Source organism: Drosophila novamexicana, unplaced genomic scaffold (assembly GCF_003285875.2).
Source record: "Drosophila novamexicana strain 15010-1031.04,08,12 unplaced genomic scaffold, DnovRS2.1 tig00000462-arrow-pilon, whole genome shotgun sequence".
Classification (NCBI taxonomy): Eukaryota; Metazoa; Arthropoda; class Insecta; order Diptera; family Drosophilidae; genus Drosophila; species Drosophila novamexicana.
In genome coordinates, this window is record NW_020824806.1 from 1,373,831 (window position 1) to 1,396,511 (window position 22,681).

The 22,681-nt window shown below is 45.5% G+C and overlaps 2 protein-coding genes and 10 non-coding genes across 17 annotated transcripts; 1 reads left to right on the plus strand and 11 right to left on the minus strand.

Moving 5' to 3' along the window:
- Window positions 1–549: 549 nt before the first annotated feature.
- LOC115761150 (helicase domino) lies at window positions 550–20,058 on the minus strand. 3 transcript variants are annotated; one of them, XM_030702820.1, is made up of 15 exons: window positions 19,877–20,058; window positions 18,717–19,326; window positions 18,314–18,653; window positions 17,928–18,183; window positions 17,117–17,218; window positions 14,693–15,496; window positions 13,059–14,322; window positions 12,423–12,609; window positions 11,421–11,557; window positions 11,167–11,353; window positions 8,809–10,941; window positions 8,342–8,560; window positions 4,975–5,010; window positions 1,804–4,917; window positions 550–1,743 (listed from the first exon to the last, which is right to left on the minus strand). In XM_030702820.1, exons 2-15 carry the CDS (start codon window positions 19,313–19,315, stop codon window positions 1,231–1,233), a joined length of 9,891 nt encoding a protein of 3,296 aa, XP_030558680.1. In that variant the 5' UTR covers window positions 19,316–19,326; window positions 19,877–20,058; the 3' UTR covers window positions 550–1,230. The 3 variants fall into 3 exon arrangements, with proteins under 3 accessions (XP_030558680.1, XP_030558678.1, XP_030558679.1); XM_030702818.1 differs by lacking the exon at window positions 17,117–17,218 and having other exon boundaries at window positions 17,928–18,186; XM_030702819.1 differs by lacking the exons at window positions 17,117–17,218; window positions 19,877–20,058 and having other exon boundaries at window positions 18,717–19,315.
- LOC115761169 lies at window positions 11,014–11,121 on the minus strand. Its single transcript, XR_004017728.1, has one exon. It is a non-coding gene; the product is annotated as a small nucleolar RNA Me28S-Am2589 (small nucleolar RNA).
- Window positions 11,631–11,772, minus strand: LOC115761159. The gene has a single exon (XR_004017719.1). It is a non-coding gene; the product is annotated as a small nucleolar RNA psi18S-841/snoR66 (small nucleolar RNA).
- LOC115761158 lies at window positions 11,908–12,045 on the minus strand. Its single transcript, XR_004017718.1, has one exon. It is a non-coding gene; the product is annotated as a small nucleolar RNA psi18S-841/snoR66 (small nucleolar RNA).
- On the minus strand, window positions 12,080–12,213 carry LOC115761162. Its single transcript, XR_004017722.1, has one exon. It is a non-coding gene; the product is annotated as a small nucleolar RNA psi28S-3316 (small nucleolar RNA).
- Window positions 12,249–12,377, minus strand: LOC115761164. Its single transcript, XR_004017724.1, has one exon. It is a non-coding gene; the product is annotated as a small nucleolar RNA psi28S-3316 (small nucleolar RNA).
- LOC115761167 lies at window positions 14,399–14,506 on the minus strand. Its single transcript, XR_004017727.1, has one exon. It is a non-coding gene; the product is annotated as a small nucleolar RNA Me28S-Am2589 (small nucleolar RNA).
- Window positions 15,851–15,993, minus strand: LOC115761160. The gene has a single exon (XR_004017720.1). It is a non-coding gene; the product is annotated as a small nucleolar RNA psi18S-841/snoR66 (small nucleolar RNA).
- On the minus strand, window positions 16,104–16,241 carry LOC115761170. Its single transcript, XR_004017729.1, has one exon. It is a non-coding gene; the product is annotated as a small nucleolar RNA psi18S-841/snoR66 (small nucleolar RNA).
- On the minus strand, window positions 16,276–16,408 carry LOC115761161. The gene has a single exon (XR_004017721.1). It is a non-coding gene; the product is annotated as a small nucleolar RNA psi28S-3316 (small nucleolar RNA).
- LOC115761163 lies at window positions 16,445–16,573 on the minus strand. Its single transcript, XR_004017723.1, has one exon. It is a non-coding gene; the product is annotated as a small nucleolar RNA psi28S-3316 (small nucleolar RNA).
- A 230-nt stretch (window positions 20,059–20,288) lies between the features above and the next one.
- On the plus strand, window positions 20,289–22,667 carry LOC115760951 (venom protease). 4 transcript variants are annotated; one of them, XM_030702535.1, is made up of 5 exons: window positions 20,290–20,528; window positions 20,585–20,691; window positions 20,745–21,055; window positions 21,122–21,979; window positions 22,038–22,667. In XM_030702535.1, coding segments are annotated over exons 2-4 (1,143 nt in total). In that variant the 5' UTR covers window positions 20,290–20,528; window positions 20,585–20,689; the 3' UTR covers window positions 21,952–21,979; window positions 22,038–22,667. The 4 variants fall into 4 exon arrangements, with proteins under 4 accessions (XP_030558398.1, XP_030558395.1, XP_030558397.1 ...); XM_030702537.1 differs by having other exon boundaries at window positions 20,609–20,691; XM_030702538.1 differs by lacking the exon at window positions 20,585–20,691 and having other exon boundaries at window positions 20,289–20,528.
- Window positions 22,668–22,681: the final 14 nt, after the last annotated feature.

Genomic DNA, 22,681 nt, shown 5'->3' on the forward strand with positions numbered 1-22,681 from the left:
TGGCAATAATATATTGCGTTTCTATAAGGTTACACTATATGCTCTTACAAGCCAGAAGTTTCTCGCATTCCTTCGAAACTGATTCCATATAGAAGCTACTCCATAGTTTAAGAATGAAGTCTGGATCAAATATTCTAGGTCCTACGATTATCTCGCAAATGTTGAAATCAGCGTCTGCAGAGAACAGAATACATGTCGCTGCTTTCCTTGCTGTCAATTCCCCTCACAAGCTGTGCATATATCCTTGCTAGTTTACTAAAACAGATGTCGGAGTCTATAAGAATACACATATTATTTATAACTTCTTTAAATTGATGCAACAGCTGGTCAGGTTTCCAGTCTGGGATGCAAAATCGTTTGGCTAATTCCATTCACGTTCGTATGAACCGAGGTATGGATCCTAAAGGTAGAAACATCTACTCGTAAGTAGGTAGTTAAATTAAAAGCTTAACAATAGAAGTAATTTTTACAATTATAATACTTTTTTTTCTCTTTTTTATAGTATACTATATCATAGATTATATAGATATTATGAAGTTATATTAAAAGTTTAAATTAAAGTTCTATATGTATATTATAATTATATTTTAAGTCTATAAGCTAGGATAAGCTTAAGGAATACGATTTACAGATTTGCGTGTTAAATTGTTGGGCTAAATAATTAACTAATAATTAAAACTTATTTATATAATTACAATTAACTGCAGCCTTCAGCTGTGTGTGTGAGTGTGTGTATGTGTGTGCGGTGTGCATGTGTGTGCCACGCCCTTCACACAACATCATCACTTAAATCCCGCTCAGGATCCAGCAGCAGGCAAGGCGGCGCGTCGGCTCATGGCTGTAAAACCAATCGAAACAAAAGGGTTTTAAGTACAATTTAAGCAATGATTGATTGGCTGACTGACTGACTGACTGATTGATTGGTTCGTTGAATTGACTGATTGACTGACGGACATATTGAACAATGAGCAATGAGCGGTAGAGGCTGTCAATAATTTTGCTGTGTCACAGTTGATATCGAAATTGTTGGCGTCTTTAAACATGATCCGTAATAATTGTGGCGACAATGCATTTGGTTGTGGTTGTGGTCATTGTGGTGCTGGTAATTGTAAGTGTGCTTGCTGTGGTGCTTGTGCTTGTTGTTGTCGAAGTGGTTGTGTGGGTATTGGTAATGATGCTGCGCCGATTGCGTGGCCGTACGCCGGCTCTCGTGCGATGATTCGCTAAATGTTATTCTTTCTCGCTTCTGATCATGATCTTTTTCTTGACCAACGTGCGTACCTGTTGCGTCGTTGGTTGTTGCTGTTGTACGCCCCCAACCTGCTGCTGCTGCTGCTGTTGTTGCTGCTGTTGTTGTTGTTGTTGCTGTTGTTGTTGCTGCTGCTGTTGCAGGCTGGCAACTGTTGGCAGCGGCGCCGTGGTCTGCGTTATGGTCATTACCTCAGCCGGACCAGCTGTGGGTCCAGTAATGCTTGTGTGTTGTTGCTGCTGTTGCTGCTGCTGCTGCTGTTGTTGTTGTTGTTGTTGTTGCTGCTGCACCACGGCTAGCAAGTTGCCACCGGCTGTGGTCTGCAGACGCACAGGGCTAGCATTCTGCCTTTGATTATGCTGCAGTGCTGCAATTAGCGTCTGCTGCGTCGTCTGACCTCCGCCCGAGGTGGCCACCTTCAAGGCGCTAGCCAGATTTTGTCCAGCGCGCAGATTTCCAGCAGCCAAGGCCTGCGCCGATGCAGCCGAAACCACCTGCAAGGAGTCAAATAAATAATCGTTAAGTTTAAAACAATTATCATTTATTAATCATACCTGTATGGTCTGACGCTGTGTGGCCTGTGAGGCCACCGAAACGGGTATGACGCGTCCCACACTCGTCTTGCCCAGGACGATGCCCGCCTGCTGCCCGCTGCGCACCACCTGCTGCAGTTGTTGCACTGTTACCGCTTTGGTGTTTTGTATGTGCAACAATTGCGCCTGCAAACTGCCGACACCAGGTGTTGTCTTCTGTTGTTGCTGCTGCTGCTGCTGTTGCTGGCCGGCGGGCAAGACGGTGACGCCGCCCGGCGTTTGCTGCTGCTGTTGTGGTCCCGTCGTTGTGGCCACAATGTTGGTGGCCGTAGGCTGACCCGAAGCACTGACCAGCTGCGTCATGCGATTGATCTTGCGCGTCATGCCCAGCTGCTGTTGCACATGCAGATGCCGCATTTGATTTGGCATCGTCACCTTTATCTGGCTGCCCGGTTTTAGCTGCGGCAGCGTCATGTTCACGCTGCCCGCTTGCACTGTAGGCGGACCCGTGGCCGAGACTGTTACGCCGCCGGAGCTGACACTGCTGCCACTCGCCGCTGCTGCTGTCGAGGCCTTAACCAACGAAGCGATCTGCTGCTGCGTCACCTGCTGCGTTTGCTGCTGCTGCTGCTGTTGCACGACACCAGCAACTGGCAACTGTTGCTGCTGTTGTTGTTGCTGCTGCTGTGCGGCGTTGCTGCTGCTGCTGGTGGTTGTAAAGAGCGGCCCGGTGGCCTGTTGCGCCTTCTGGGCAGCCAGTATATTGTGCCGCTTGACGAGCAGCATATCGCTGGTGCCAGGTGCTCCACTGCCGCCGCTGCCATCAGTGGCCAGCACCTGACGCTGCAGGCCCTGTTTGCCGGCTGCCATTTGCTTGATGAACTGCGTGCGCGCCTGTCCGTGCATCTGCACCGAACTAACCACATTGCCCGCCTGGACGGTGGTCGCGCCTGGCATGCAGGTAACGGCCACCTTCTGGCTTGTGACATGCGTCGACGTTTGCATAAGATTGCTGGCTTGAATGATGGTGCCCGTGGCCAAGGCACCGCCTGCTGTTTGCACTACAGTCTGGTTCAGGCTGGCGGTGACGCTGCCGCCTCCCGGTGCCCCTTGTGGTGCTTGCAACACTTTCAGATTGCGCTGCCGATAAAGTTGAATGTGCGCCGCCTGCTGTTGGGTACCGGACAGCACCGCTTTGCCGCTCTGCTGCAGTGAGCTTACGGGTATACCCTTTGTGGTGACCAATTGGGTTGTCTGTGTAGCGGGTGAGGCAGAAACCGCCGCCAGGCGTAGCTGCGTTTGGAATTGACCCTGCGTCACACTTTGCCCCAGACCCGGCATAGATACAATGGACGGACCGCCAGCCGTGGTGCGCTGTTGCAGCACCACATCCTGCAGCGTATTCCCACCAGCTGCACCTGTAGACACAATGCGCTGACCACGCAGCATGGTCACCGTGCCTGTTGCCGTCTGTTGTTGTTGTTGCTGCTGCTGTTGACCAGTGGCTGTGGTGGTCAATGGGCCAACGGATACAACCTGAGGGAGCGTCTGGGTCTGCACAATGCTGCCCAGCTGCGGCGCCGTATTCACTGGCAGCGTCGTCTGTGAGGAGATGGACACTATCTGAGCTGTCGAGCCGGCGTTAACATTGCTGTGCGTTGCAATGGGCAGCGATTGCACTGGCGTCGTGAGCACCACACTGACGCTGGACTGGCTGCCCGGCGGTGCTGCTTGCAGCTGCACGCTGCCGCCTGCATTGGTCGAGCTTTGGTGTGCCAGCTGCTGCAGTTGACCAGCAGTCAGATTGGCTGTGGTGCCAACAATGGTCTTGACCAGCTGCTGTGTGGTGGTTTGCGTGCGCAGCTGCTGCTGTTGCTGTGGCTGATGCAGCAATATGGCCGTCTGTTGTGTAGTCGCCACATTGGCGCTGGTCAAATGCTGTATCTGCAGCTGCTGCAGTTGGCCGCTGTTGCCAGTGGGCACAGCAACAGTTGTTCCCGTTGTGTTGGGCACCAATTCCATCGATTGTTGCACGGTGGCAACTGTTGGCAGCTGTTGCTGTATTTGTTGTTGTTGCTGTTGCTGCTGCTGTTGTTGTTGTTGTTGCACTTGCTGCATTTGTTGTTGTTGCTGCTGCTGCTGCTGCACGGTTTGCTGTTGCTGCTGAACTGGCTGCTGCTGCTGTTGTGGTTGCTGCTGCTGTTGTTGTTGCATTGGCATTTGTCCGCGCTGCTTGTCGCGCATTTTGTTGGCCTTCATCACGGCTATATTATTGGGCGACACGGGCTGATCGTAGTTGGATATGCCAAACTTCTGCAGCACCTCCATATGCTTGGGATTCATCAGGCTGGGCGCATTGAACTGACGCTTCGGCGGTGGCGCTTTCTTCAAATATGCCGTCTTTATGGTATCGAAGCGTTGCCGCATTACCTTATAGAAGGAAGCATTGTTGTCGCTGGCATAGAGCTGCGTGGTGCGCAGATAACGCAACGGACTCTTCATGTACTCCATGCGCAGGGTGGGCTTCAGTTTCTTTTGCTTTTTGGGACTCTCGACCACTTTGCCCTCCTCGCGTGGCTGTATGTGCGTCTCGTAGCGCCAGCGGCACTGCCTGGCCGAACGATACGTTTTCGAGCAGAAGTTCACCAGCTCCGAGACCAAATCCCAATTGGGCGTCTGTCCTGGCGAGAGCAGCATCAGGCTGCACGGCAGCCCCTGCAAATTGATCAGCACGTGCAAAATGGCCATGTCCTCAAACACGCACCACTCGCTCATGGCCTCTGGCTCAGCCAGCGGCTTGGCCGGCAACTGTGGCTTCAGGCCCGGTATCATTGAGTTGGGCTTAAAGCTGCCGCGGAATCGTTGATTCTTCAGCTCCCGCCGCAGACGCGCCAGCTGCGCTGTGGGCCGATCAAATAGCGAACGTGGCGGCACATAGTTATCCTCGCGTCGCATCTTATTGGGCCGTCGACTGCCATCGAAGCCGGCATCGGTGCGCGATCGTTTGAGCTCGCGTCGCACATACACTGGCGGCAGCTCCGTCTCGGGTATGGGCTCCAGATCGTACATAAACGACAGCGAGTGGTCAATGTAGATGTCATTGTTATCCTGCGGTGGCGTTGGCGGGCACCACATCTGAGGGAAACAAATACCAATAGAAACACTTGCGAGGGTGAGAACTAATTCACTTACCGGCATTAACTCCATGCTGTTGCGCGATATCCAGACCTGCGGACGTGCGTGTGTGCGAGGAGCCGAGCAAAGTTAAAGAAAAGAATAAACGTTCCATTATATTATTTTCGTATCGTATGAAGCAACTCTGTTTTGGTGGTGGTGTTTATTGGCTTAGTAACTAGCTAACTAACTTTATATCGTTTCGATCGTGTCTATCTAAATATTATGTATGATTTGGCGTTGTAGCTTTTTTTCTGTTTTTTTATTTCCGGAATCATTTCGTACGTTGCTGAAGAACAATTGGCAAAGTCTGTGGAACTGCCTATTCTACGGAAATCGATGAAGTGGCTGGGAGGATGGGAGCTGGGGGTGGGGTCACAGGATGGAGGCGGTGAGTCGGGGGGTTGGACCAACAAACAAACCAACGAGCATACAACGAATTGTATTATGTAAACTATATAAACATTATTTAAATGAAATTCGCATAGTTTTTCATTACACCAAAACAGAATTCTACATTCGTTAACACAGAAAATAATATGATTGATTCTTATTCTTTCTTATGATTTCCGCTTATTCTTTTCCAACTTTGTGCAATTGTCTTCGAAATGTTTATACTTTTTTTTTTTGGTTAAACACACGCACGAAATTTGTCCGTATAAATAAAAAAAAACCACAACGTCTTAAAGTTTCTTTATCTTTTTAGAAAGCATATCGAATCGATTCTTGTGTTTTATTTGTTAGTCAATCTATATGCTTATAGTCTTTAGATTGTTTTTGTTAAAACTAAACTAGTTTAAGGTTTTGTTTTTTTTAGAATACAAAATAAATTATTGAATGCAAAATTATTAACATTTACCATAGAGTTAAAAAGTTACCTAAGGAGTGAGACTTATAAACTAAGGCGCATTAGCTGAGGAGAGTTTCTTTGAAGACTTAGATCAAGAACAGAAATTTAACAGCGAAATTAATAATAATACAAGTGGAGTTGATTTGTTTTAGTTACTTCTTTTTAAAAGTTAACCGCACACTGCTTAATAAATATAAAGTCTATAAACTATATTTTTTCTGATATACTTTTGTTAATGGGTGTATTTATATACAATCTGGGTTCGTGTTTCTTAAATGGTTTTTGGGGTGGGGCAGCAGAAATCAATTTATCCAACTCGCTGTGTTCATCGAAGTGTAACTTAAATTAAATAATCTGCTTTTTTCTGTTATCAAAATATCAGTATTGTGTTGGCATTGAGCTTTGCAAGCTTCAATCTGAGCTGAATTAAACACATAGTTTTATAATTGTCTCAATTTGCTGCCCCCCACTTACAAATCTACCTAAGCTAAACAGAATTTGTTATCCTAAACTTTCGTTTTACTCACTTTTCCTGTTTCTCACTGCCTTTTTTATTTTATTGATTTTGCCGCCTAACTAGCTTAGAAGGAAACTTGTTACAGTCTATTAAATACTCGTACATAGTTCTGAAGCAGCTTCACACACACAGATGCACATCTATTCAAGGTGCTTCTATGTGTGCTCAACAGTTGCGTGGCCATTTTCAAACGCTCACTAAAAACCACACAGCGCACACAGCTCCACGGCTTTAGCAAGGATTTGCAGCAGGATTCATTTTTAGTTATAGTTAATACTGTCCTGTCTCCTGTCTCCATTCTATTATCACCTATTGCTGCTGGCACCATTTGAGCTAGCGCCTGACGTGGCATGCACCACTGATGATGATGCTGCAGCTGCTCCAGTTGAGGCGCCGGCAGTGTTGCTGCTGCTGTTATTGGACGTGCCAGCAGCTGCATTGCTGGAGCGTAGATGCACACGCGGCGATTTGGTTATCCAACGACTCAGCGTCGTTTTCTGCTCATCATCGGCTTTCTTTAGGAGTCGCCTTTTGGCGGTCGCCTGTGCTCGTCGCGCCATTATTTTTGTCTCTGCCTGTTGTGGCGGCATCGCTCGCTTCACATTTTTGCCCGCACCTCCGCTGCTTTTCTGGGTGCTCAGCACAGGACTGACATCCAATGTCCAGAGATTTATCTTTACGGAGCCGCGTGAGCGTGTGCGTGGCGTGTGTCCAATGGCATCGTCGCTGCCGCCACGGCTGCTGTTGCTGCGCTGCCTCTGTATTGCTGGCGTTGAATCCTTGTTTGCTTCTGCTTTGGCTTCCGCCTTTGACAAGGATAGGGGATCATTGGGCTCATCTGTGTCGGACTCTTCCGAGACATTATAGTATGTGGAACTCGTCATTGTGGTATCTTGCACCTGATTATGCGCATTCCATCCGTCCAGACTGTTGCCGCCTTCGCCGGCTGTGGCATAGCTTGAACTGGACTGTGTTTCCACATTGACTTCTGGATTTGAGTCAGTATTGGCAGTGTCATCACCGTCTTCTTCGTCCTCATTTAGCCTTTCCACATGCATTTCCTCATCCTCCTCGGTTTGTGTTGTATCTCCCTGACCGGAGGCAGATACAGAGGCCGAGCCTGAGACAGCAGTTTCCTCGTCCTCTTCTTCGTCTTCATCTTCATCTTCGTCTTCATCTTCGTCTTCGTCCTCGTCCTCATTTTCACCCTCCTCCTCCTCCTCATTATCTTCATCTTCATCAACGCAAACGGATGCACTCTCTGCACCATCGTCATCGCCATCGCCATCGCCATCGCCATCATCATCATCATTCTCACTATCCTTTTCTTCATTGTCATCCTCATCCCCACTAATGTTGTTCTTCATTTGTTTCAGGGCTAGCGGGGATGATATTGTCGCACGCCGCTCAAGCAACTTCCGCCGCGTGGCCGCCGCCGTCGTGGAGACGCTTTCCCTGCGTCTCGGCTTAGCCGCTTGTGTATTGTTCTTAGCTGGTGGAGCTGCTGCTGGAGCTTTTGCAGGCGTCTTCATCAGTTTAGTCATGGCTATATTGGCCGATTGGCGCTTGGGTCGCTCCTCTGTTACAGGGGGTGTCGCAGCAGTGCCGCCTGCTGCTGCTGCTGCCATTGCTGTGCGCGTTGTCTTTCTAGTGGGCGGCGTTGCTGTGGCAGCCGCCGTAGGCGTCGTGGCAGTAGTACTGACTACGCCCAACGAATGCAGACGCGTCTGCCGCCTGGCGGGCGCAACCACTGATCGTTTACTGTTACTATTGCTGCTGCTGTTGCAACTGCTCTTGGCCGGAGCACTCACATTGAGGCTGTTGCGACGCGTGCGCACCGGACTAGGTTGCTGCGGACTTGTTCTTGACTTGTTGCTTACGCTTCTACTTAACCCCGGACCCCTGGCTACACCGTGTTGCTTAAACCGTTTATCCCGCTTATTATGCTTAGTTAGCCTAATGCCTACCCCTACAATCGGTGTTCGTTTGCTTAGATTGGAATCTTGTTTGGTATTAACCTGATTACTGGCATCCTTGCGACTGTAGGTCAGTAGCTCATCGGCCTCCGTTTCCTGCTTGAGCAGCTGCTCCTCTTTCTGCATGGCCGCCAGCCGGTTTGCCTCCCATTCACGTTTCTGCATCTCAAGCTCCGCCTCGGCAGCGCGCAGCTGCTCGGCTGTCCAGGCGGCGCCGGTGGCCTCCACAAAGCGCATCGCATAGCGTTCAATGGGCGACAGCTGGAAGTGCGAGCGAAAACAATATATATTAAGAACATATCCCGTATCAGGAGCGACTTGAAGCTTATGTCAGACGTTGAGTGATATAATCGAGCGTGGATTATGATCGCTTCGACTATGTCTGAACGTCTACTTCGTGTTGAAGTTTCTCTAGGCAGCGCGCGCTAGCTTAAAGGGCCACTGGGAAGATCCTCTAATAGAAGCAAGCACTGCCCATGCCCGCGCATGAAAATTAGTTCGCAACTCACCTGCTTGACAAGATTTTGCATTTCCAGATCGGCTTTGCTCAGTTCAACGGGCACACCGCCGCCGTCCGCATTGGCCTCATCCGCAATGGGTATGTTCTCATCGAACTCGGCCAGGTCGGCGGCTGCCTCAGCTTTGGCCGTTTTTGTCGCTTGGACGTCTTGCTCATCCTCGGCAGCGGCCAGAGCATGCTCAAAGGCGCGTAGCGATTGTTTTTCCGTTTCGATGGCCGGTTCAACTTCAGCAGCAATAATCTTGTCCTTCTCATCGGGTTTACCATCGTTCACCTGGCTTGAGTCGTCCTGCTCTTGTGTCTGGTCCATGGTGAACAGATCTTTTATGGTGGAGCTCTTGAAGAAGGTTGTCGTAAAGTTGCCACCCTCGATGGCCATGTCGCTGAGCATGCGCTTCTGGTTGGCCTTCTTCAGGATGTTCACCTCGATGGTTTTCTCCGAGACCAAACGATATATATGCACATCTCGCGTTTGACCAATGCGATGGCAACGATCCTGCGCCTGTGCATCCATCGTGGGATTCCAGTCCGAGTCGTAGAAGATCACCGTATCAGCTCCGGTCAAATTGATACCCACGCCACCAGAGCGTGTCGACAAAATGAAGCAAAAGATGCGCTTGTCACCATTGAAACGCTCCATCAATATTTGCCGTTGCTCCACCCGTGTCGAGCCGTCTAACCGCAGGTAAATATGCCCATGATAATTGAGGAACGCCTCCAGCACATCGAGCATCTTGGTCATTTGCGTAAAGATCAGCACACGATGTCCATCAACCTTTAGCTGCCGCAGCAAACGATCCAATGTTTGCAACTTGCCGCAATCGTACTGAATGAGACGTGGATCGGGGAACTGCGTTGTCATCGCTGAGATGATGGGATGCAGTAACGTCAGCTTGGGCGATAGCGTTTGCGCCACCGTCGTCTCAATCTGTCGCTCGTTTTGCCAATGTGTCGATGACAAATTCTGCACATAACGTCGAATCCGTGGCGCACACACTGACGGCACATAGATCACAAAATTGGCAAAGATGGGCGCTAGCTCAGCGCAACGCTGCTCAAAGCTTTTCAGGAGCAGATTCAGCGACCAGTTATCGTTGTGCTGCCGCATGGCAACAGTGCAATTCGCATAACCTCGCGTTTGCCAGGTGGAATGCTTCAATGTGCGCGTTGCCTGCATGCAACCTTCAATAGCCTGGCGGCAATCGGCGCCATAAATGGGCGTGGCATCGGTGCGTCGACGATTGATGAAAGCCATGCGCTTAAGCGATGCCAAGCGCTGCTCCTTGCGCAACTGTATAAGCTGCTGCATGCGGTAGGGATCCTCCACGTCCTCCGGCGTTGAAGTTGAGTCCTCCTCCTGTGACTTGCCATTCGTTTGCCTTTGTACCGTCAGCTTGACATGCGTGGCAAGATCTTTGACAATGGGCTCCTTGCTCAACTGCTGCATTTGTGCTGCTGAGTTGCTGCTCGTAGTTGTTGCGCCTCCTGCTGCTGCAGTTGTTGCTGTGCTTGAAGTTGTTTTGCTGGTCAGCGTCAGCCGCGCTCCAGCCCCTCCGGTATTTGTTGCAGGCGCCAGGTAGAAGAAGGGTTTACCATCCTGCATCGTCTTGGCCACCTTGGCAGGCGTTGGTGCACTTATGGGGGAACGCGAACTTAGCAACTTGGAGCTGCTGCCCAGCACATTTAGAGCTGAACTACTGCTGCTGCTGCTGCTGCTGCTGCCACTACTGTTGCTGACCGACGTTGACATTAGGTTATTGATAATCACAGGCTTAAGGGCCATATTGATGGGATTAATGGTGCCGCTGACACGTTTCAGCACATGCCCACTGGGCAATAGGCTGCGCATCGGTACAATCTTCGAGCCCTCCAGTCGCATGGCCGGACTAGCACCAACGCGCACCGCTTGCAGCTTGATGCGCTGCGCCAGCTCAGCGCTACGAACACGTATGTGAAAGCGGTACTTGCCATTGGGGCAACGTGGCGGGGGTTGCGGTGCACTGTCAATTTCCTCAATCAATTTACGTGGCGGCGACAGCAAGCGCGATTTGTGGGAGACGTAGGCGGTTAGCGTTTGCTCCAGATTCAGCAGCAACATGTTGACTGTCTCCAAATTGATTTGCTTTAATTGAAAATAAATAGAGTACAATTAGTTTACGTCCTACGTTATATGCATTTAAGTTAACTGAACTGATTTAAAATCAGGCAAATGCCTCGCAACAGCGAACATCCTATGAGATCGCAACTCTCTCCAAAATAGATTGAGTCGCAATGTTCAGTGACAATTTATCATCATTTTAACAATCGATTGCATCTGATTCTATCGCTGTGGCATACACAAACTCACCGTGAACGGATCATACTCCAAGATGTCGCTGACTAGACGCGGTGTATGGAATGCAATGCCCTCCATTTGAAACGGTGATATCGTTGGACGCACCTCGAACATATTCGGATGATTGCATACCTTGCGCAGCTGCATCAGCACATTGATCACACTAAGCAAATTGCCAGTTTGTAATGTTTCGCGGGTTCTGCACACATAAATTGTTTTAGTAAAGAATCAGCTTTTGCTAAATTAGTTTAAAGAGAGAAACTCACTTGGATCGGCTCATGAAATCTTCGTACAGATAACGCTGACGATTGGACAAACGGCACATGACAACATGTTCGTATTTCTTTGGCATTTGCTTTTCCACCTCCTTTTTAAGGCGACGCAGCAGAAATGGACGAATGACCTGAATAAGAAAATAAAAAACAAACAATCAATACATGCTTCATAATTTATAATGTGAACATTTTATTATAGAACTCGTGTAAAGCGCGTATTCAATGTAATCAGTTTTAAGGACACGAACACATGGATAAGTCGCAGCTTGAATTTAATCTAGCAAGGTATTTAATTGTCTCACATGAGGTTATATAATTCAATGTGATACAGAGTGCTCTTGCAAGAAAGAATTATGGATATCTAATCTGAATTAGATTTTCAGGCGCGTTTAAAAAGCAATCAAGATAACGTTTTTATGTGATTTATTATACATCAACCATACCTAAAACCATTGATCATCCGAAACATTATTTAAAAGGAGTGTAAGGCGCGTTTTCAATGCAATTAGTTTTAAGGACACAATCACATGGATAAATCGCAGCTTTGGTTTGATCTAGCAAGTTAACAAATTGTCATCACATGTGGCAAATCAATGTGACACAGAGTGCACTTGCAGGAAAGGAATTTCTGATAATCTATCTTATAAAAAGCTTGTGCGAGGTGTTAATGTAGTTGATGCATTAACTGGCATCAAGACACTTGCAACCGCAGCAATTGCTCTAGCACACAGCTACGATTTTCAGGCGCGTTTAAAAAGCAATCAAGAAAACGCTTTTAGGTGCTTTTATCATATATCTACCTTCTTAAATTTAATCTGGAAATGTTCTTAGCGTTTTAGACTCTTATTTGAAGTTCAAAAAGTCACTTGCAACTTAGCTTTGATCTAGCACACAGCTACGATTTTCAAGCGCATTGAGTTGGCGTACAAGAAAACGCTTTTAGGTGCTACTCCCTTAAAAAACTTAACTATACGTATAAAAAACTATATTTACCTTGTGTAGTCGGGCAATTAACGTTTCGTTGTACTCCATGTTGCCCTCGATCATGCCAGTCATGGGATTGGAGAACCATTCCTTGAATTCGCGATGCGAGGAGAACACATACGGCATGAGAAAGTGCATCAGGGACCAGAGCTCCATTAGATCGTTCTGCAGCGGCGTGCCTGTCAAAAGCAATCGTCTGTTGTTTATGGAAGATAGAAAATATTATATATTAGCCATATATTATTTATTTAAAAAAAAGAAACAAAACGCTTTTAAATACTTCATTAAAATTTAAAAAAAAAAAAAAACTGCAACTTTAAGAATATAATTAACACAAGTTAATCTTGTTATTCAAACAAAACATTCAATTTCAATGGAAACTCATAAATAATATCTAGTGCAATAAATAAAAAAGTAACAAACAAATAATTAAAACTTGTCTCAAAACAAGGCCACAAGCATTCCAATGGGTTAGTATGCTCTTTAAATACATGCGGCATTATAGCGTGTTTTAATTTTAGCACCCAAGCGTAGTCGCCAAGCTAGTTTAGCAATCGCTTGGTTACTGATTTTGGTGCTGGCTGGCACAAGGGCAATTGCAACAACGTGTAATGGCGGCATCCAATTAACAAATAAATTACTGACCTTTCGGTGGAAAAGTTGAGCAGCAGTTGCCAACGCTGTGACTTGAAGTTTTTAATGTTTTGCGCCTCGTCTAGAATGAGATATTTCCACTTTTTGCGCCGAAAACTTTGTTGATCCTGAACGACCAGCTTGTAGGAAGTAATGCAGACGTGAAACGCATTTGGTTTCGTCCAGCCGACACGCTTCAGTTTGCGCTCCTTTTGGGTGCCGTAGTAGGTGAGTATTTTAAAGCCGGGACACCATTTCTTAAACTCCATTTCCCAATTCAGCATCACAGATGATGGTACCACAATCAAATGGGGACCCCAATTGCCCTTGGCGCAGGCCAAATGCGCCAGTAGTGCAATCGTTTGTATTGTCTTGCCCAAGCCCATCTCGTCGGCGAGGATGCCGTTGAGTTTGCGCTCGTTCATCGTGACCAGCCAGTCGAGTCCAATGTGCTGGTACTCGCGCAGCGTATGCTTCAGCAGGAATGGCACAGGCGTCACCACATTTGTGGAGGATAGCGTGTTGCCCTTGGGCTGCAGACTTTCAGCGAGTGCGGCAGCATCGTTCAACATGTCATCCTTGTTGTCTTTGCTGCCAACAGCAGCCGCAGCACTCGCGCCGCCTACGCCATAGCCATCGGCATCAGCTAGTAGACTTTTGAGACCATCCTCTTGCTCCGCCTCCTCCTGGTCTGTATCGGACTTGATGGTAGAGAGATCTTCATCTTCTTCATCACTAGCTTCCACTTCACTGCCATCTGTTGAATCTTCAATCGCAGTTGAATCATCATCCGAGTCCTGCTCCGAGGTCTCTACGGCTATTTTGCGTCTCTTGGCGCTGGGCGGCTCATCAATTTTGCCAGATTGGTATTTCTCTAGCAGCTGCTCAACGGTCAAATCATTGTCTGCTTCCAGTTCATCGATCTCCTTCTGGTGATCAATTTCCTGCTCTGCCTCCTCCTGCTTGCTGATGGTGTTCTCATCATCATCGCTGGCTTCCTTTGCCTGAAATTCGCTATCATCGCTGTCGTCTCCACCATCGGCAGCATCTGCCCCACTAGTGGAAGCAGCGCCTTTCGTTGAGCTCTGCTCCTCTAGCAGAAGCTTATCACGATTTTCCAAATAGCCGGGCGGCAAATCGTTGAGAAAATCATCAAAGTCCATTTGAGATTCTTTGGCCAGAGCTTTGACCTCCTCATTGACATCGGCTGCTTCTTCCTCGGCCTTGGCAATTGTCTCCTCATCATCCTCAGAGCCAGACTCTGGCCTAAACTCGTCTGTGGAAGAAATTATGCAAGCACAGTTTAAACCAGGTTTTTCATATTTTAACCTTACGTAATAGATTTTGTTTCTAAATGCATCAGACAAATGCCTCGCAAATGCGACCATCCCTTGTTAACATCGAAGTGTTCAAAAATAGACCACAACAACGTTTCAGTTCAAGTGTCTCATCATGTGCATAAAATGTAATAAATGTTTCTGATTTTCTTCAATATCTTTGATCCCTTTTTCAAAAAACCCTGTTGGACTTTCAATTATAAATTCTTATAATATACTATCTGAAACACATTCTGTTCTGAGTAGAATCATTTCGTTACCCAATGAAACCTTACATATTATAAATTACGAAAATTGATCTTAACTCACCATCAGACTCACGCTTGGGTGAGGTTAAGCGACTGGATGTCAGACTGGGCGTTTCCGCAACACTTTTATTCATGCCTTCGGCCAGCTGCTGTGAAAACTTCTCTGTTTGATCGACTATGAAACTGAGATGCTGATCGAGCGCCTGTTTGCGTTTCTCCTCGATTTTTGTTTGGTGTTTATATTCGACCAGTTTCTCCACGTTTGACCAGAAGCTCTTCACCTCGCGAGCTATGAAGGAGGCGACGCGTTTCAGATGCAGCTCTTGCGCCTTTTCGGCGCGCTGTGCCGCATTTGCTTTGTCTTGGAAATACTTTTGCACCATTTTAGCGCATTTCTTGGCCGCATTCTTTTTCCATTTGCGCTCCTGCGCAAAATCAGCTGCTAGCCAAACCATCTCCTCGAGCAGATAGTCCCAGTGCGCCTTGGGGCGGCTGGGCTCCTGCAGCTTAGGCAAACGCCGTTCAGTCCATAATCCCTCTCGTTGTAGTTCGGATATACGCTGCATTACGTACACCTCCTGCTTGGCCTTAAACGAAAACTCCTGCGCACTGTTGGGTGTGCCTGTACTAGCCGCCAGTGGACTCAACAGACTTCCACTGCTGCCACCAGGCGTGCAGGGCGTCAGACCACCACCGCTCGCAGCCGCACCGTTGGCCCCACCCGTGTACAGCGGAGTTGGCGTCGCTCCGCCAATTGCCCCACCCGCTGCTCCAGTCGCTGCTCCTGTTGCATTCTGCTGCGAGTTTGGACGACGCAGCGCCGTTGAACCCGCGGAGCTACTGCACGGCACCAGAGGCGTGCCACCTTGAGGTAAAGAAAAACGATACAAGAAGTTAGTCAGTAACGGTTCCAAGATATTCCAAGAAAGCTCTTAGCCAACTTGCATGCTGGAAAATTGCATTGCCAAACACACGCTACCATATTGAAGCGATAATAGTTAAGTAACAAATAAAATAAAACGTTCCAATCAATCAATCAATTAATTGAACCATATTTCTTGCGAATCAGTAAGTGTAACATAGTATATGTATTCAAATGTTTTCTAAACGAGGAAAGGGAAAATTAAAATAGGCAAACAACTAAGTCAACTGCATGCAAAACTCCTAAACTCTAAATGTAAGTGGAAGAATGCAAATCCCTATGACTCTTAAGTGTAAATGAGTGTAAGGCGCGTTTTCAATGTGAACAGTTTTAAGTACCCGATCACATGGATAAATCGTAGCTTTAATTTAATCTAGCAAGGTATTAAGTTGTCTCACATGAGGTTATAAAAGTTCAATGTGATACAGAGTGCTCTTGCAAGGAAAAATTACTTTGGATATAAAAGTGGAACCAAATCGCTTTAAGGTGTTATATTGTATTTAAACCTAATCTGGAAATAAGGAATAATAATCCTTAGCTATTTTTTAAATGAGTGTAAGGCGCGTTTTCAATGCAATTAGTTTTAAGGACACAATCACATGGATAAATCGCAGCTTTGGTTTGATCTAGCAAGTTAACAAATTGTCATCACATGTGGCAAATCAATGTGACACAGAGTGCACTTGCAGGAAAGGAATTTCTGATAATCTATCTTATAAAAAGCTTGTGCGAGGTGTTAATGTAGTTGATGCATTACTGGCATCAAGACACTTGCAACCGCAGCAATTGCTCTAGCACACAGCTACGATTTTCAGGCGCGTTTAAAAAGCAATCAAGAAAACGCTTTTAGGTGCTTATATCATATAATCTACCTACTTAAATTTAATCTGGAATTGTTCTCAGCGTTATAGACTCGTATTTGAAGTTCAAAGAGTCACATGCAGCTTAGCTTTGATCTAGCACACAGCTACGATTTTCAAGCGCATTGAGTTGGCGTACAAGAAAACGCTTTTAGGTGCAGCCAAAAATAACTTAAAACGAGCCAAAAATATAACTAATTAAGAATTGATTAAAAGCAAGGATTACTTCGGCGTGCCGAATCGAACAATGTCATGTTAAATGTAAGAGATATATTTCCTAAATAGTTCAAATTTTCTGATGCTGAGCAACTTCATAAAGTCAAAAATCAAGTCAAATCTAAGCTATGCATAATTTTGCAAACCGAAAAAAAACACTGTATTTTTACAATTCAATTGAATAAGATGGAAAGACAAATAATTCGTAAGCATTTTACCAGAAAATAAATATATATAAACAAGGTTTATAAAAACACCAATTCTAGAGAAATGATAAGATGAATCTTTGGTATAATATAATATATTAGGCACATCGAATGTAATGTATATATAGTATAAGTCAAATGCACTACGCTTTTAATTGGCGGCAACAACAAAATGAAAAATATGAGAATACTTCAATATTTAAAAACAAGTAGAAGGACTTATAAATGAAAATAAGATTTTGATTTGTTTGGTTTTTTAATTTGTTGCGAACGATAAGCACCTGGCACCAAAGGTACAGAAGAATTTCCTACGGCAGGAGGCGCGGGTATTTGACCGAAGACCATACCGTGACGACCTCCTAGAGGTCTACCGGGTATGTGACCTATATAATAACGATACAATTTGATGGTGAGTTGAGAAAGAGAGTTGAGGTGTGCGTTAGGAGGCGGCAGTAACAAATGTGAGAGAATGTTTTGTAAAAAATTAAGAACTTAACCAAAGAAGTGTTAACAAAAACAGTTGAAAATTGTAAATCAAATGATGTACAGCAATACAATAAATTAATTTATATTGTAAGAATGTATATATGTAGTTGTTATTATATAAATATATGCATACATGTAAATAGATTTAGTATTCTCTTGCGTGTGTGGGTCAAATAAATTAAATTCGTGTTTGTTGTTGTTACATACTTATTAGTAGAGCATTTTATAGGTTTCTTGCTAGTGTTTTTATAATTTTGCTTGGGCGAGACAACAACTTTTATAGTATTGTGCAGGGCGTGCGTTGTACTTTTACAGTTGCTGGATAGTTGTTCTGGACGCGTACTATTGCTTGGGGGATTCGGTAGCATTTAGCAGATTATTTTTCTTCTTAGTTGTATGCAAACGTTTTTTTGTTTTTTTTCTCATTGTATGAATTTTGACATGTTTCTATTATTTTTTTTTTTCAAATGTACAATAATTTTGAAAACCAAGGAACACAAAACCAGAAATACAACCAAACACAAAATAATAACAATGGTAGATACGAGATATCAAGAGATTTTGAATCCTGGTTAAGAGTTATAATCCTGAACAAGTTTAGCTTACCTTGCTGCGTCAACTGTACTACGGCGGCGGGTAGCTTCGTGGAGACGGCAACTGGCGTCGCACCAACAGCTGGTATCTTTATTTCCGCCTCCGGTGGCAATGCATTACCGCTCGCCTCCACTAAGCTGTTAGTTGTAGACAATGCTCCAGTTGTGGTTGTTGTTGTTGATCCACTGCTGCTTGGACTTGACGATGCTGTTGCCGCTGCTGATGTTGTGTTACTACCAGACTTTGCTGGCAATAGAGATTGCGTGTTCTGCTAAAACAGATTAAATCGTTTTAGAACTTTGTACAGAATAATGCCTAAGAAGCTAGCTATCAATCTGGTATACATATCCTAATGTAGTCATTTTAATATTTAATTTTTTAATGCTTCAGGTGCTTACCGTTTGTTGTCTGTTGTTTTCTGCCTCTAACTGTATGCCCGTTGTCCCTGTAGTTGTTGTTGCTGTTGCAGAGCTGATGCTACTGCTGCTGTTGCTGTTGCTAACAACCGAATCCGAATTTGGAGTTTGTTGTTGTGTTGTTCTGTGTCCTTGGGCCACAGCGGCTGCTGCTGCGGCGGCGGATGTGCTTGGTTTTTCTTCGAGTATCAGCTGCTCGATACGATTCGCATTGCTGTAGCTGATGAACTGCGGTGTTGGTGTCTTTTTACGCCACGCGGGGTAGTCCATCATACTGCCACCGTTTTGTAAATAAAAATATTCGGACACATTTTCAAGATGTCTGCAAATTGAAACACAAATGTTAGCAATTTTCAATATATAATCTTATACTAGACATATTTACCTTTCCTTAAGATTACGCAAAATTTGATATTTCTGTTGGAGTACGCGCTTCCTGAGCGCATTTAAGTCCTGCAGTGCCGTTGAAATGGCCCCACCAACTTCGCTGCTGGCCACAACCGACGCTGGCAGCAATGAGCCAACGATGTTGCTGCTTACAGCGCCAACAATGTTGCTATTTTTGCTATCGCTGGCGGCCTCGCCTCTCGTTTCCGTATCTTCTAAACGCTGACGCTTGGCCTGGGGTGGCGCTGTGGAATCTGAGACGGAGGCGGAGGTTTCTGCTGTTGCTGAATTGGAGTTTGTGGGAGCTGCTGCTGGCGTTGCTGCTGCCGTTGCCTCTGTCGACAAGTTCGACAGCGGCACAGGCAGCTGCGCACTGAGCAGCTGCTGCTGTTGTTGTTGTTGTTTGCTGGGTTTCTGTTGCTGTTGCGTTGTTGCTACTGCTGATGATGATTTATTGTTGTTATGAGCTGTTGAGGCTGTTGATTTTGGCGTTGTAACTGATTTTTCCGTTGATTGTAACGTTACACGGTCTGACACAGCAGGAGGGGCCGGGCTGAGCCCTTCATGCCCCCCTCCTGCTGAATTACCTTCATTCATGTTTGAGACATCTGAAAAAAGGCGGGAAAAAAAGAACATTACAGTCGCCACTAATTTATAGCGTGTTGCGATTGACAGCGCACATTTTGCAGCCCTGTGAAGCATATATGTAGGCACATATATATGTCAGCCGTAATTAAACCCATAAATGTACAGCTAGTATCTTTACACTGTTTCTGCTGCGTAATCATTACATTTAGAACTTTTTCAGTGATATTAATGCGTAACGCTTATCACGACCGCCTCTTGCATCCCTGCAAAATGCAATCGATTTGCAACTCTGCATTGCAAATGGCTGCGCTTCCTTTTTTTTGTTATACACACACGCGCGTTTCAAGAAAATATACTTTTTGCAATTGGCCATTATGTATAAAATTATTTGTTCGCAGTAGCACGTTTATTTTAGGTTGGTTTAAAGTTGCTAGTTGCGGCACTTTTCAAACATGCTAATCGAATGACCGATGCTAGAGTGAGACGGCTATATATATACATGTCTGCTGCTTCTACGTCCGCGTCAGTTCTTTGTTGGGCGGAAATTTTTTCAACCATTTTTTTTCGTACCTCAGATGGGGAAAATTTTTAATCACAAAATATCCACATCACAAATATGCATCCGTGCGTGAAAACAGTGTTGGCGCGTTGCAAAAATTGTGCTGTAATCGCGAATGCAATGTTTCTTCAGTATTTCCGCCTATTTCTGCACTTAAAATTATTTTTTTGCAGAAAAGTGTGCGCGAACACACCATTCAGCGTCGAGGTACATAGAAGAACTAGTGATGTGCCGAAAACATCGCATTTTGAGCAATTCCGATAACGATAAAAATACCAGCGCACACAAATTTATACAGGATTGAGCCCCATATGCTGTTTTCGATAAATTGTGCAACTTAACATATTCGATAGGATGATGTCATTCTGTATGTTTTTTGCGCCAAAATTGGAATGCTCAATACAGAGTGTACATAAGCAGATTAATTTCGAACATAACTATCGACCAGTAGAGGAAATTTCGACAATTGTTTTGTCAGGCCCTCGATGTCGATATTCTTGTTAGCGGCTGTTAACTTTAATTAAGTTCGAATAATTTGTGAATTGATTACAAAAAAGAAAAAAATATTGAAATGTGTATGGGATAGTTATTGGCTTTTGCAATCGATGCCATAGAAATGAACCACTTTCAGCATATGCCAAAATTTGATATGTAGGCTATCAGGTAATAATTGCATTTAAAATATATTTTCAATATAATCCACAATCGTTAAAGTTCAGTATAATCTGACCTTGACACATCAGACGTACAATTCAAGTGCGTATTTCAGATCGCTTCGAGATAAGACAAAAAAAAAACAAAACACAAATCGAAACTGAGAGTGAATGTAAGCGGTCTTTTCAGTTTTATTTGTGTGTTTACCATCGGTTCTTCAATCAGGTTTGGCAGGAACGCGTCAGATACCCGCCAGCCGCCGGACGCAATGAACATGATCTGTACAATTTTGGCAATTATTTTATTTTCGGCTTCGTCGGGCCGAGTGCTGGGCGAGTACTGCGACAATGGCACCGGCGAGTGCAGAGAGTTCACCTCAACCGATTGCCCGGTGATCTTCTACAATCAGCATCTGATCGGGCCCAATAATGTCAAATACTGCGATGAGTTCAATGACATTGTCTGCTGTCCTCTTCCACTGAATGTCCAGCAAAGGCAGCAAACGATGCCGGATACACGAAGACTATTCGAAAAGGGTAAGAAAATTGTTAGCAATAAACCGGATTTACGTTCTAACTGAAAGAAATTTGACTAATCCCCAGAGTGCCTCCGTTATAATGACATCAGATCCTCGTGCCGTTTCACGCCCCTCATTGTGGGCGGCACCAAGGCGAAGGGTCGTGAGTTTCCCTTTATGGCGCTGCTGGGCACGAGGCAGCCTGGCGGTTCCAGCATTAGCTGGGACTGTGGCGGCACACTGATCCATCCAAAGTTCGTGCTGACCGCTGCCCATTGCCTAGAAACCACAGAGACGAAGGCGCAACGTCTGGATCCCAATTATAGGTCACCCAAATATGTTGTACGCCTGGGCGAATTGGATTACAATAGCACCACGGACGATGCACAGCCGCAGGACTTTCAGTTGGTTAACTATGTGGTGCATCCGGCGTACGCAGAGGATGACGACGGTGCCCGCATCAATGACATTGCTCTGCTCGAGCTGGACAGGAATGCCACCCTGAATGAGCATGTGGCACCCGCCTGCCTGCCGCCCGCCAGCGGCGATGAGCACTTCGATCTGAATGCAGCTGGCTGGGGCCACACCGAGAACTCTGGCCGAAAGTCAACGCATCTACTGACCGTGGGTCTGCAGCGCTACAGCGATAAGGTGTGCAGCGAGCGACTCGAGAGCCGCATAATATCCCGCACTCAATTCTGTGCCGGCTCCGGATCACCCGACAGCAATGCGGACACTTGCAATGGCGACTCCGGCGGACCCATCTTCGTGCAGCATCCGGCCTACCATTGCCTCAAGCAGGTGATTGGCGTCACATCGTACGGAGTCATCTGTGGCAATTACAAATTCCCCAGTGTCTATACCAAGGTGCATCTCTACACGGACTGGATTGAGAACATCGTCTGGGGCGAATGATAGCCATTTAATTAATCATGTAATTATGGTAATTATATGTGAACTTAATTATGTAATTGTTATTAATGATAAGTTGTTTCTTTCAGCTGCAGCTAATGGACTCCGTGGGAATATTGATCCTTTGAGACATTTATTTGTAGCATAAGACATATTTAGAAGAGCATTTATTGAAATTTATTTCCTTTGATATATTAATCTTTGCGAGCGATAAAATAATCAAATGTAATCATGGGTTAGACATCGCTGATCCTTTAAGGTATATATGTTCCTGTTCAGTATGAAATATAGATTTTATATAGTCATGTTCTTCTTAATCTGGATCTGTCCTTCCGCCTGTTGGGCCTAATGCATACTAATATCTAAGCTTGAGAGATATCATATATCATATACCGTGTCTTATGACTGGCAAAGATCTCTCGAAGATACATAGTTTGTATGGTTAACTTGTCTGTTGGGCAAATTATCCAATATTATTTGAGCAATATCTGAACAACATCCAACAACTATAACAATAGTTTCTATAGACAACAGACAGAATAATCAGCCGGCAATGGCGAGGTTTTGATTTTAGGATTGACTTGTTTGGCATATCCAAGGATTCTGTGTCGAAGATATACTTATTGATAAATAACTAGGAATCGATTAAAAAGCCTATTCTAAGAATTTCAAATGAATTAACTAAAAACATTCAATAGTTAATAAACAATCAAAGTCAAAATCAATCACAATT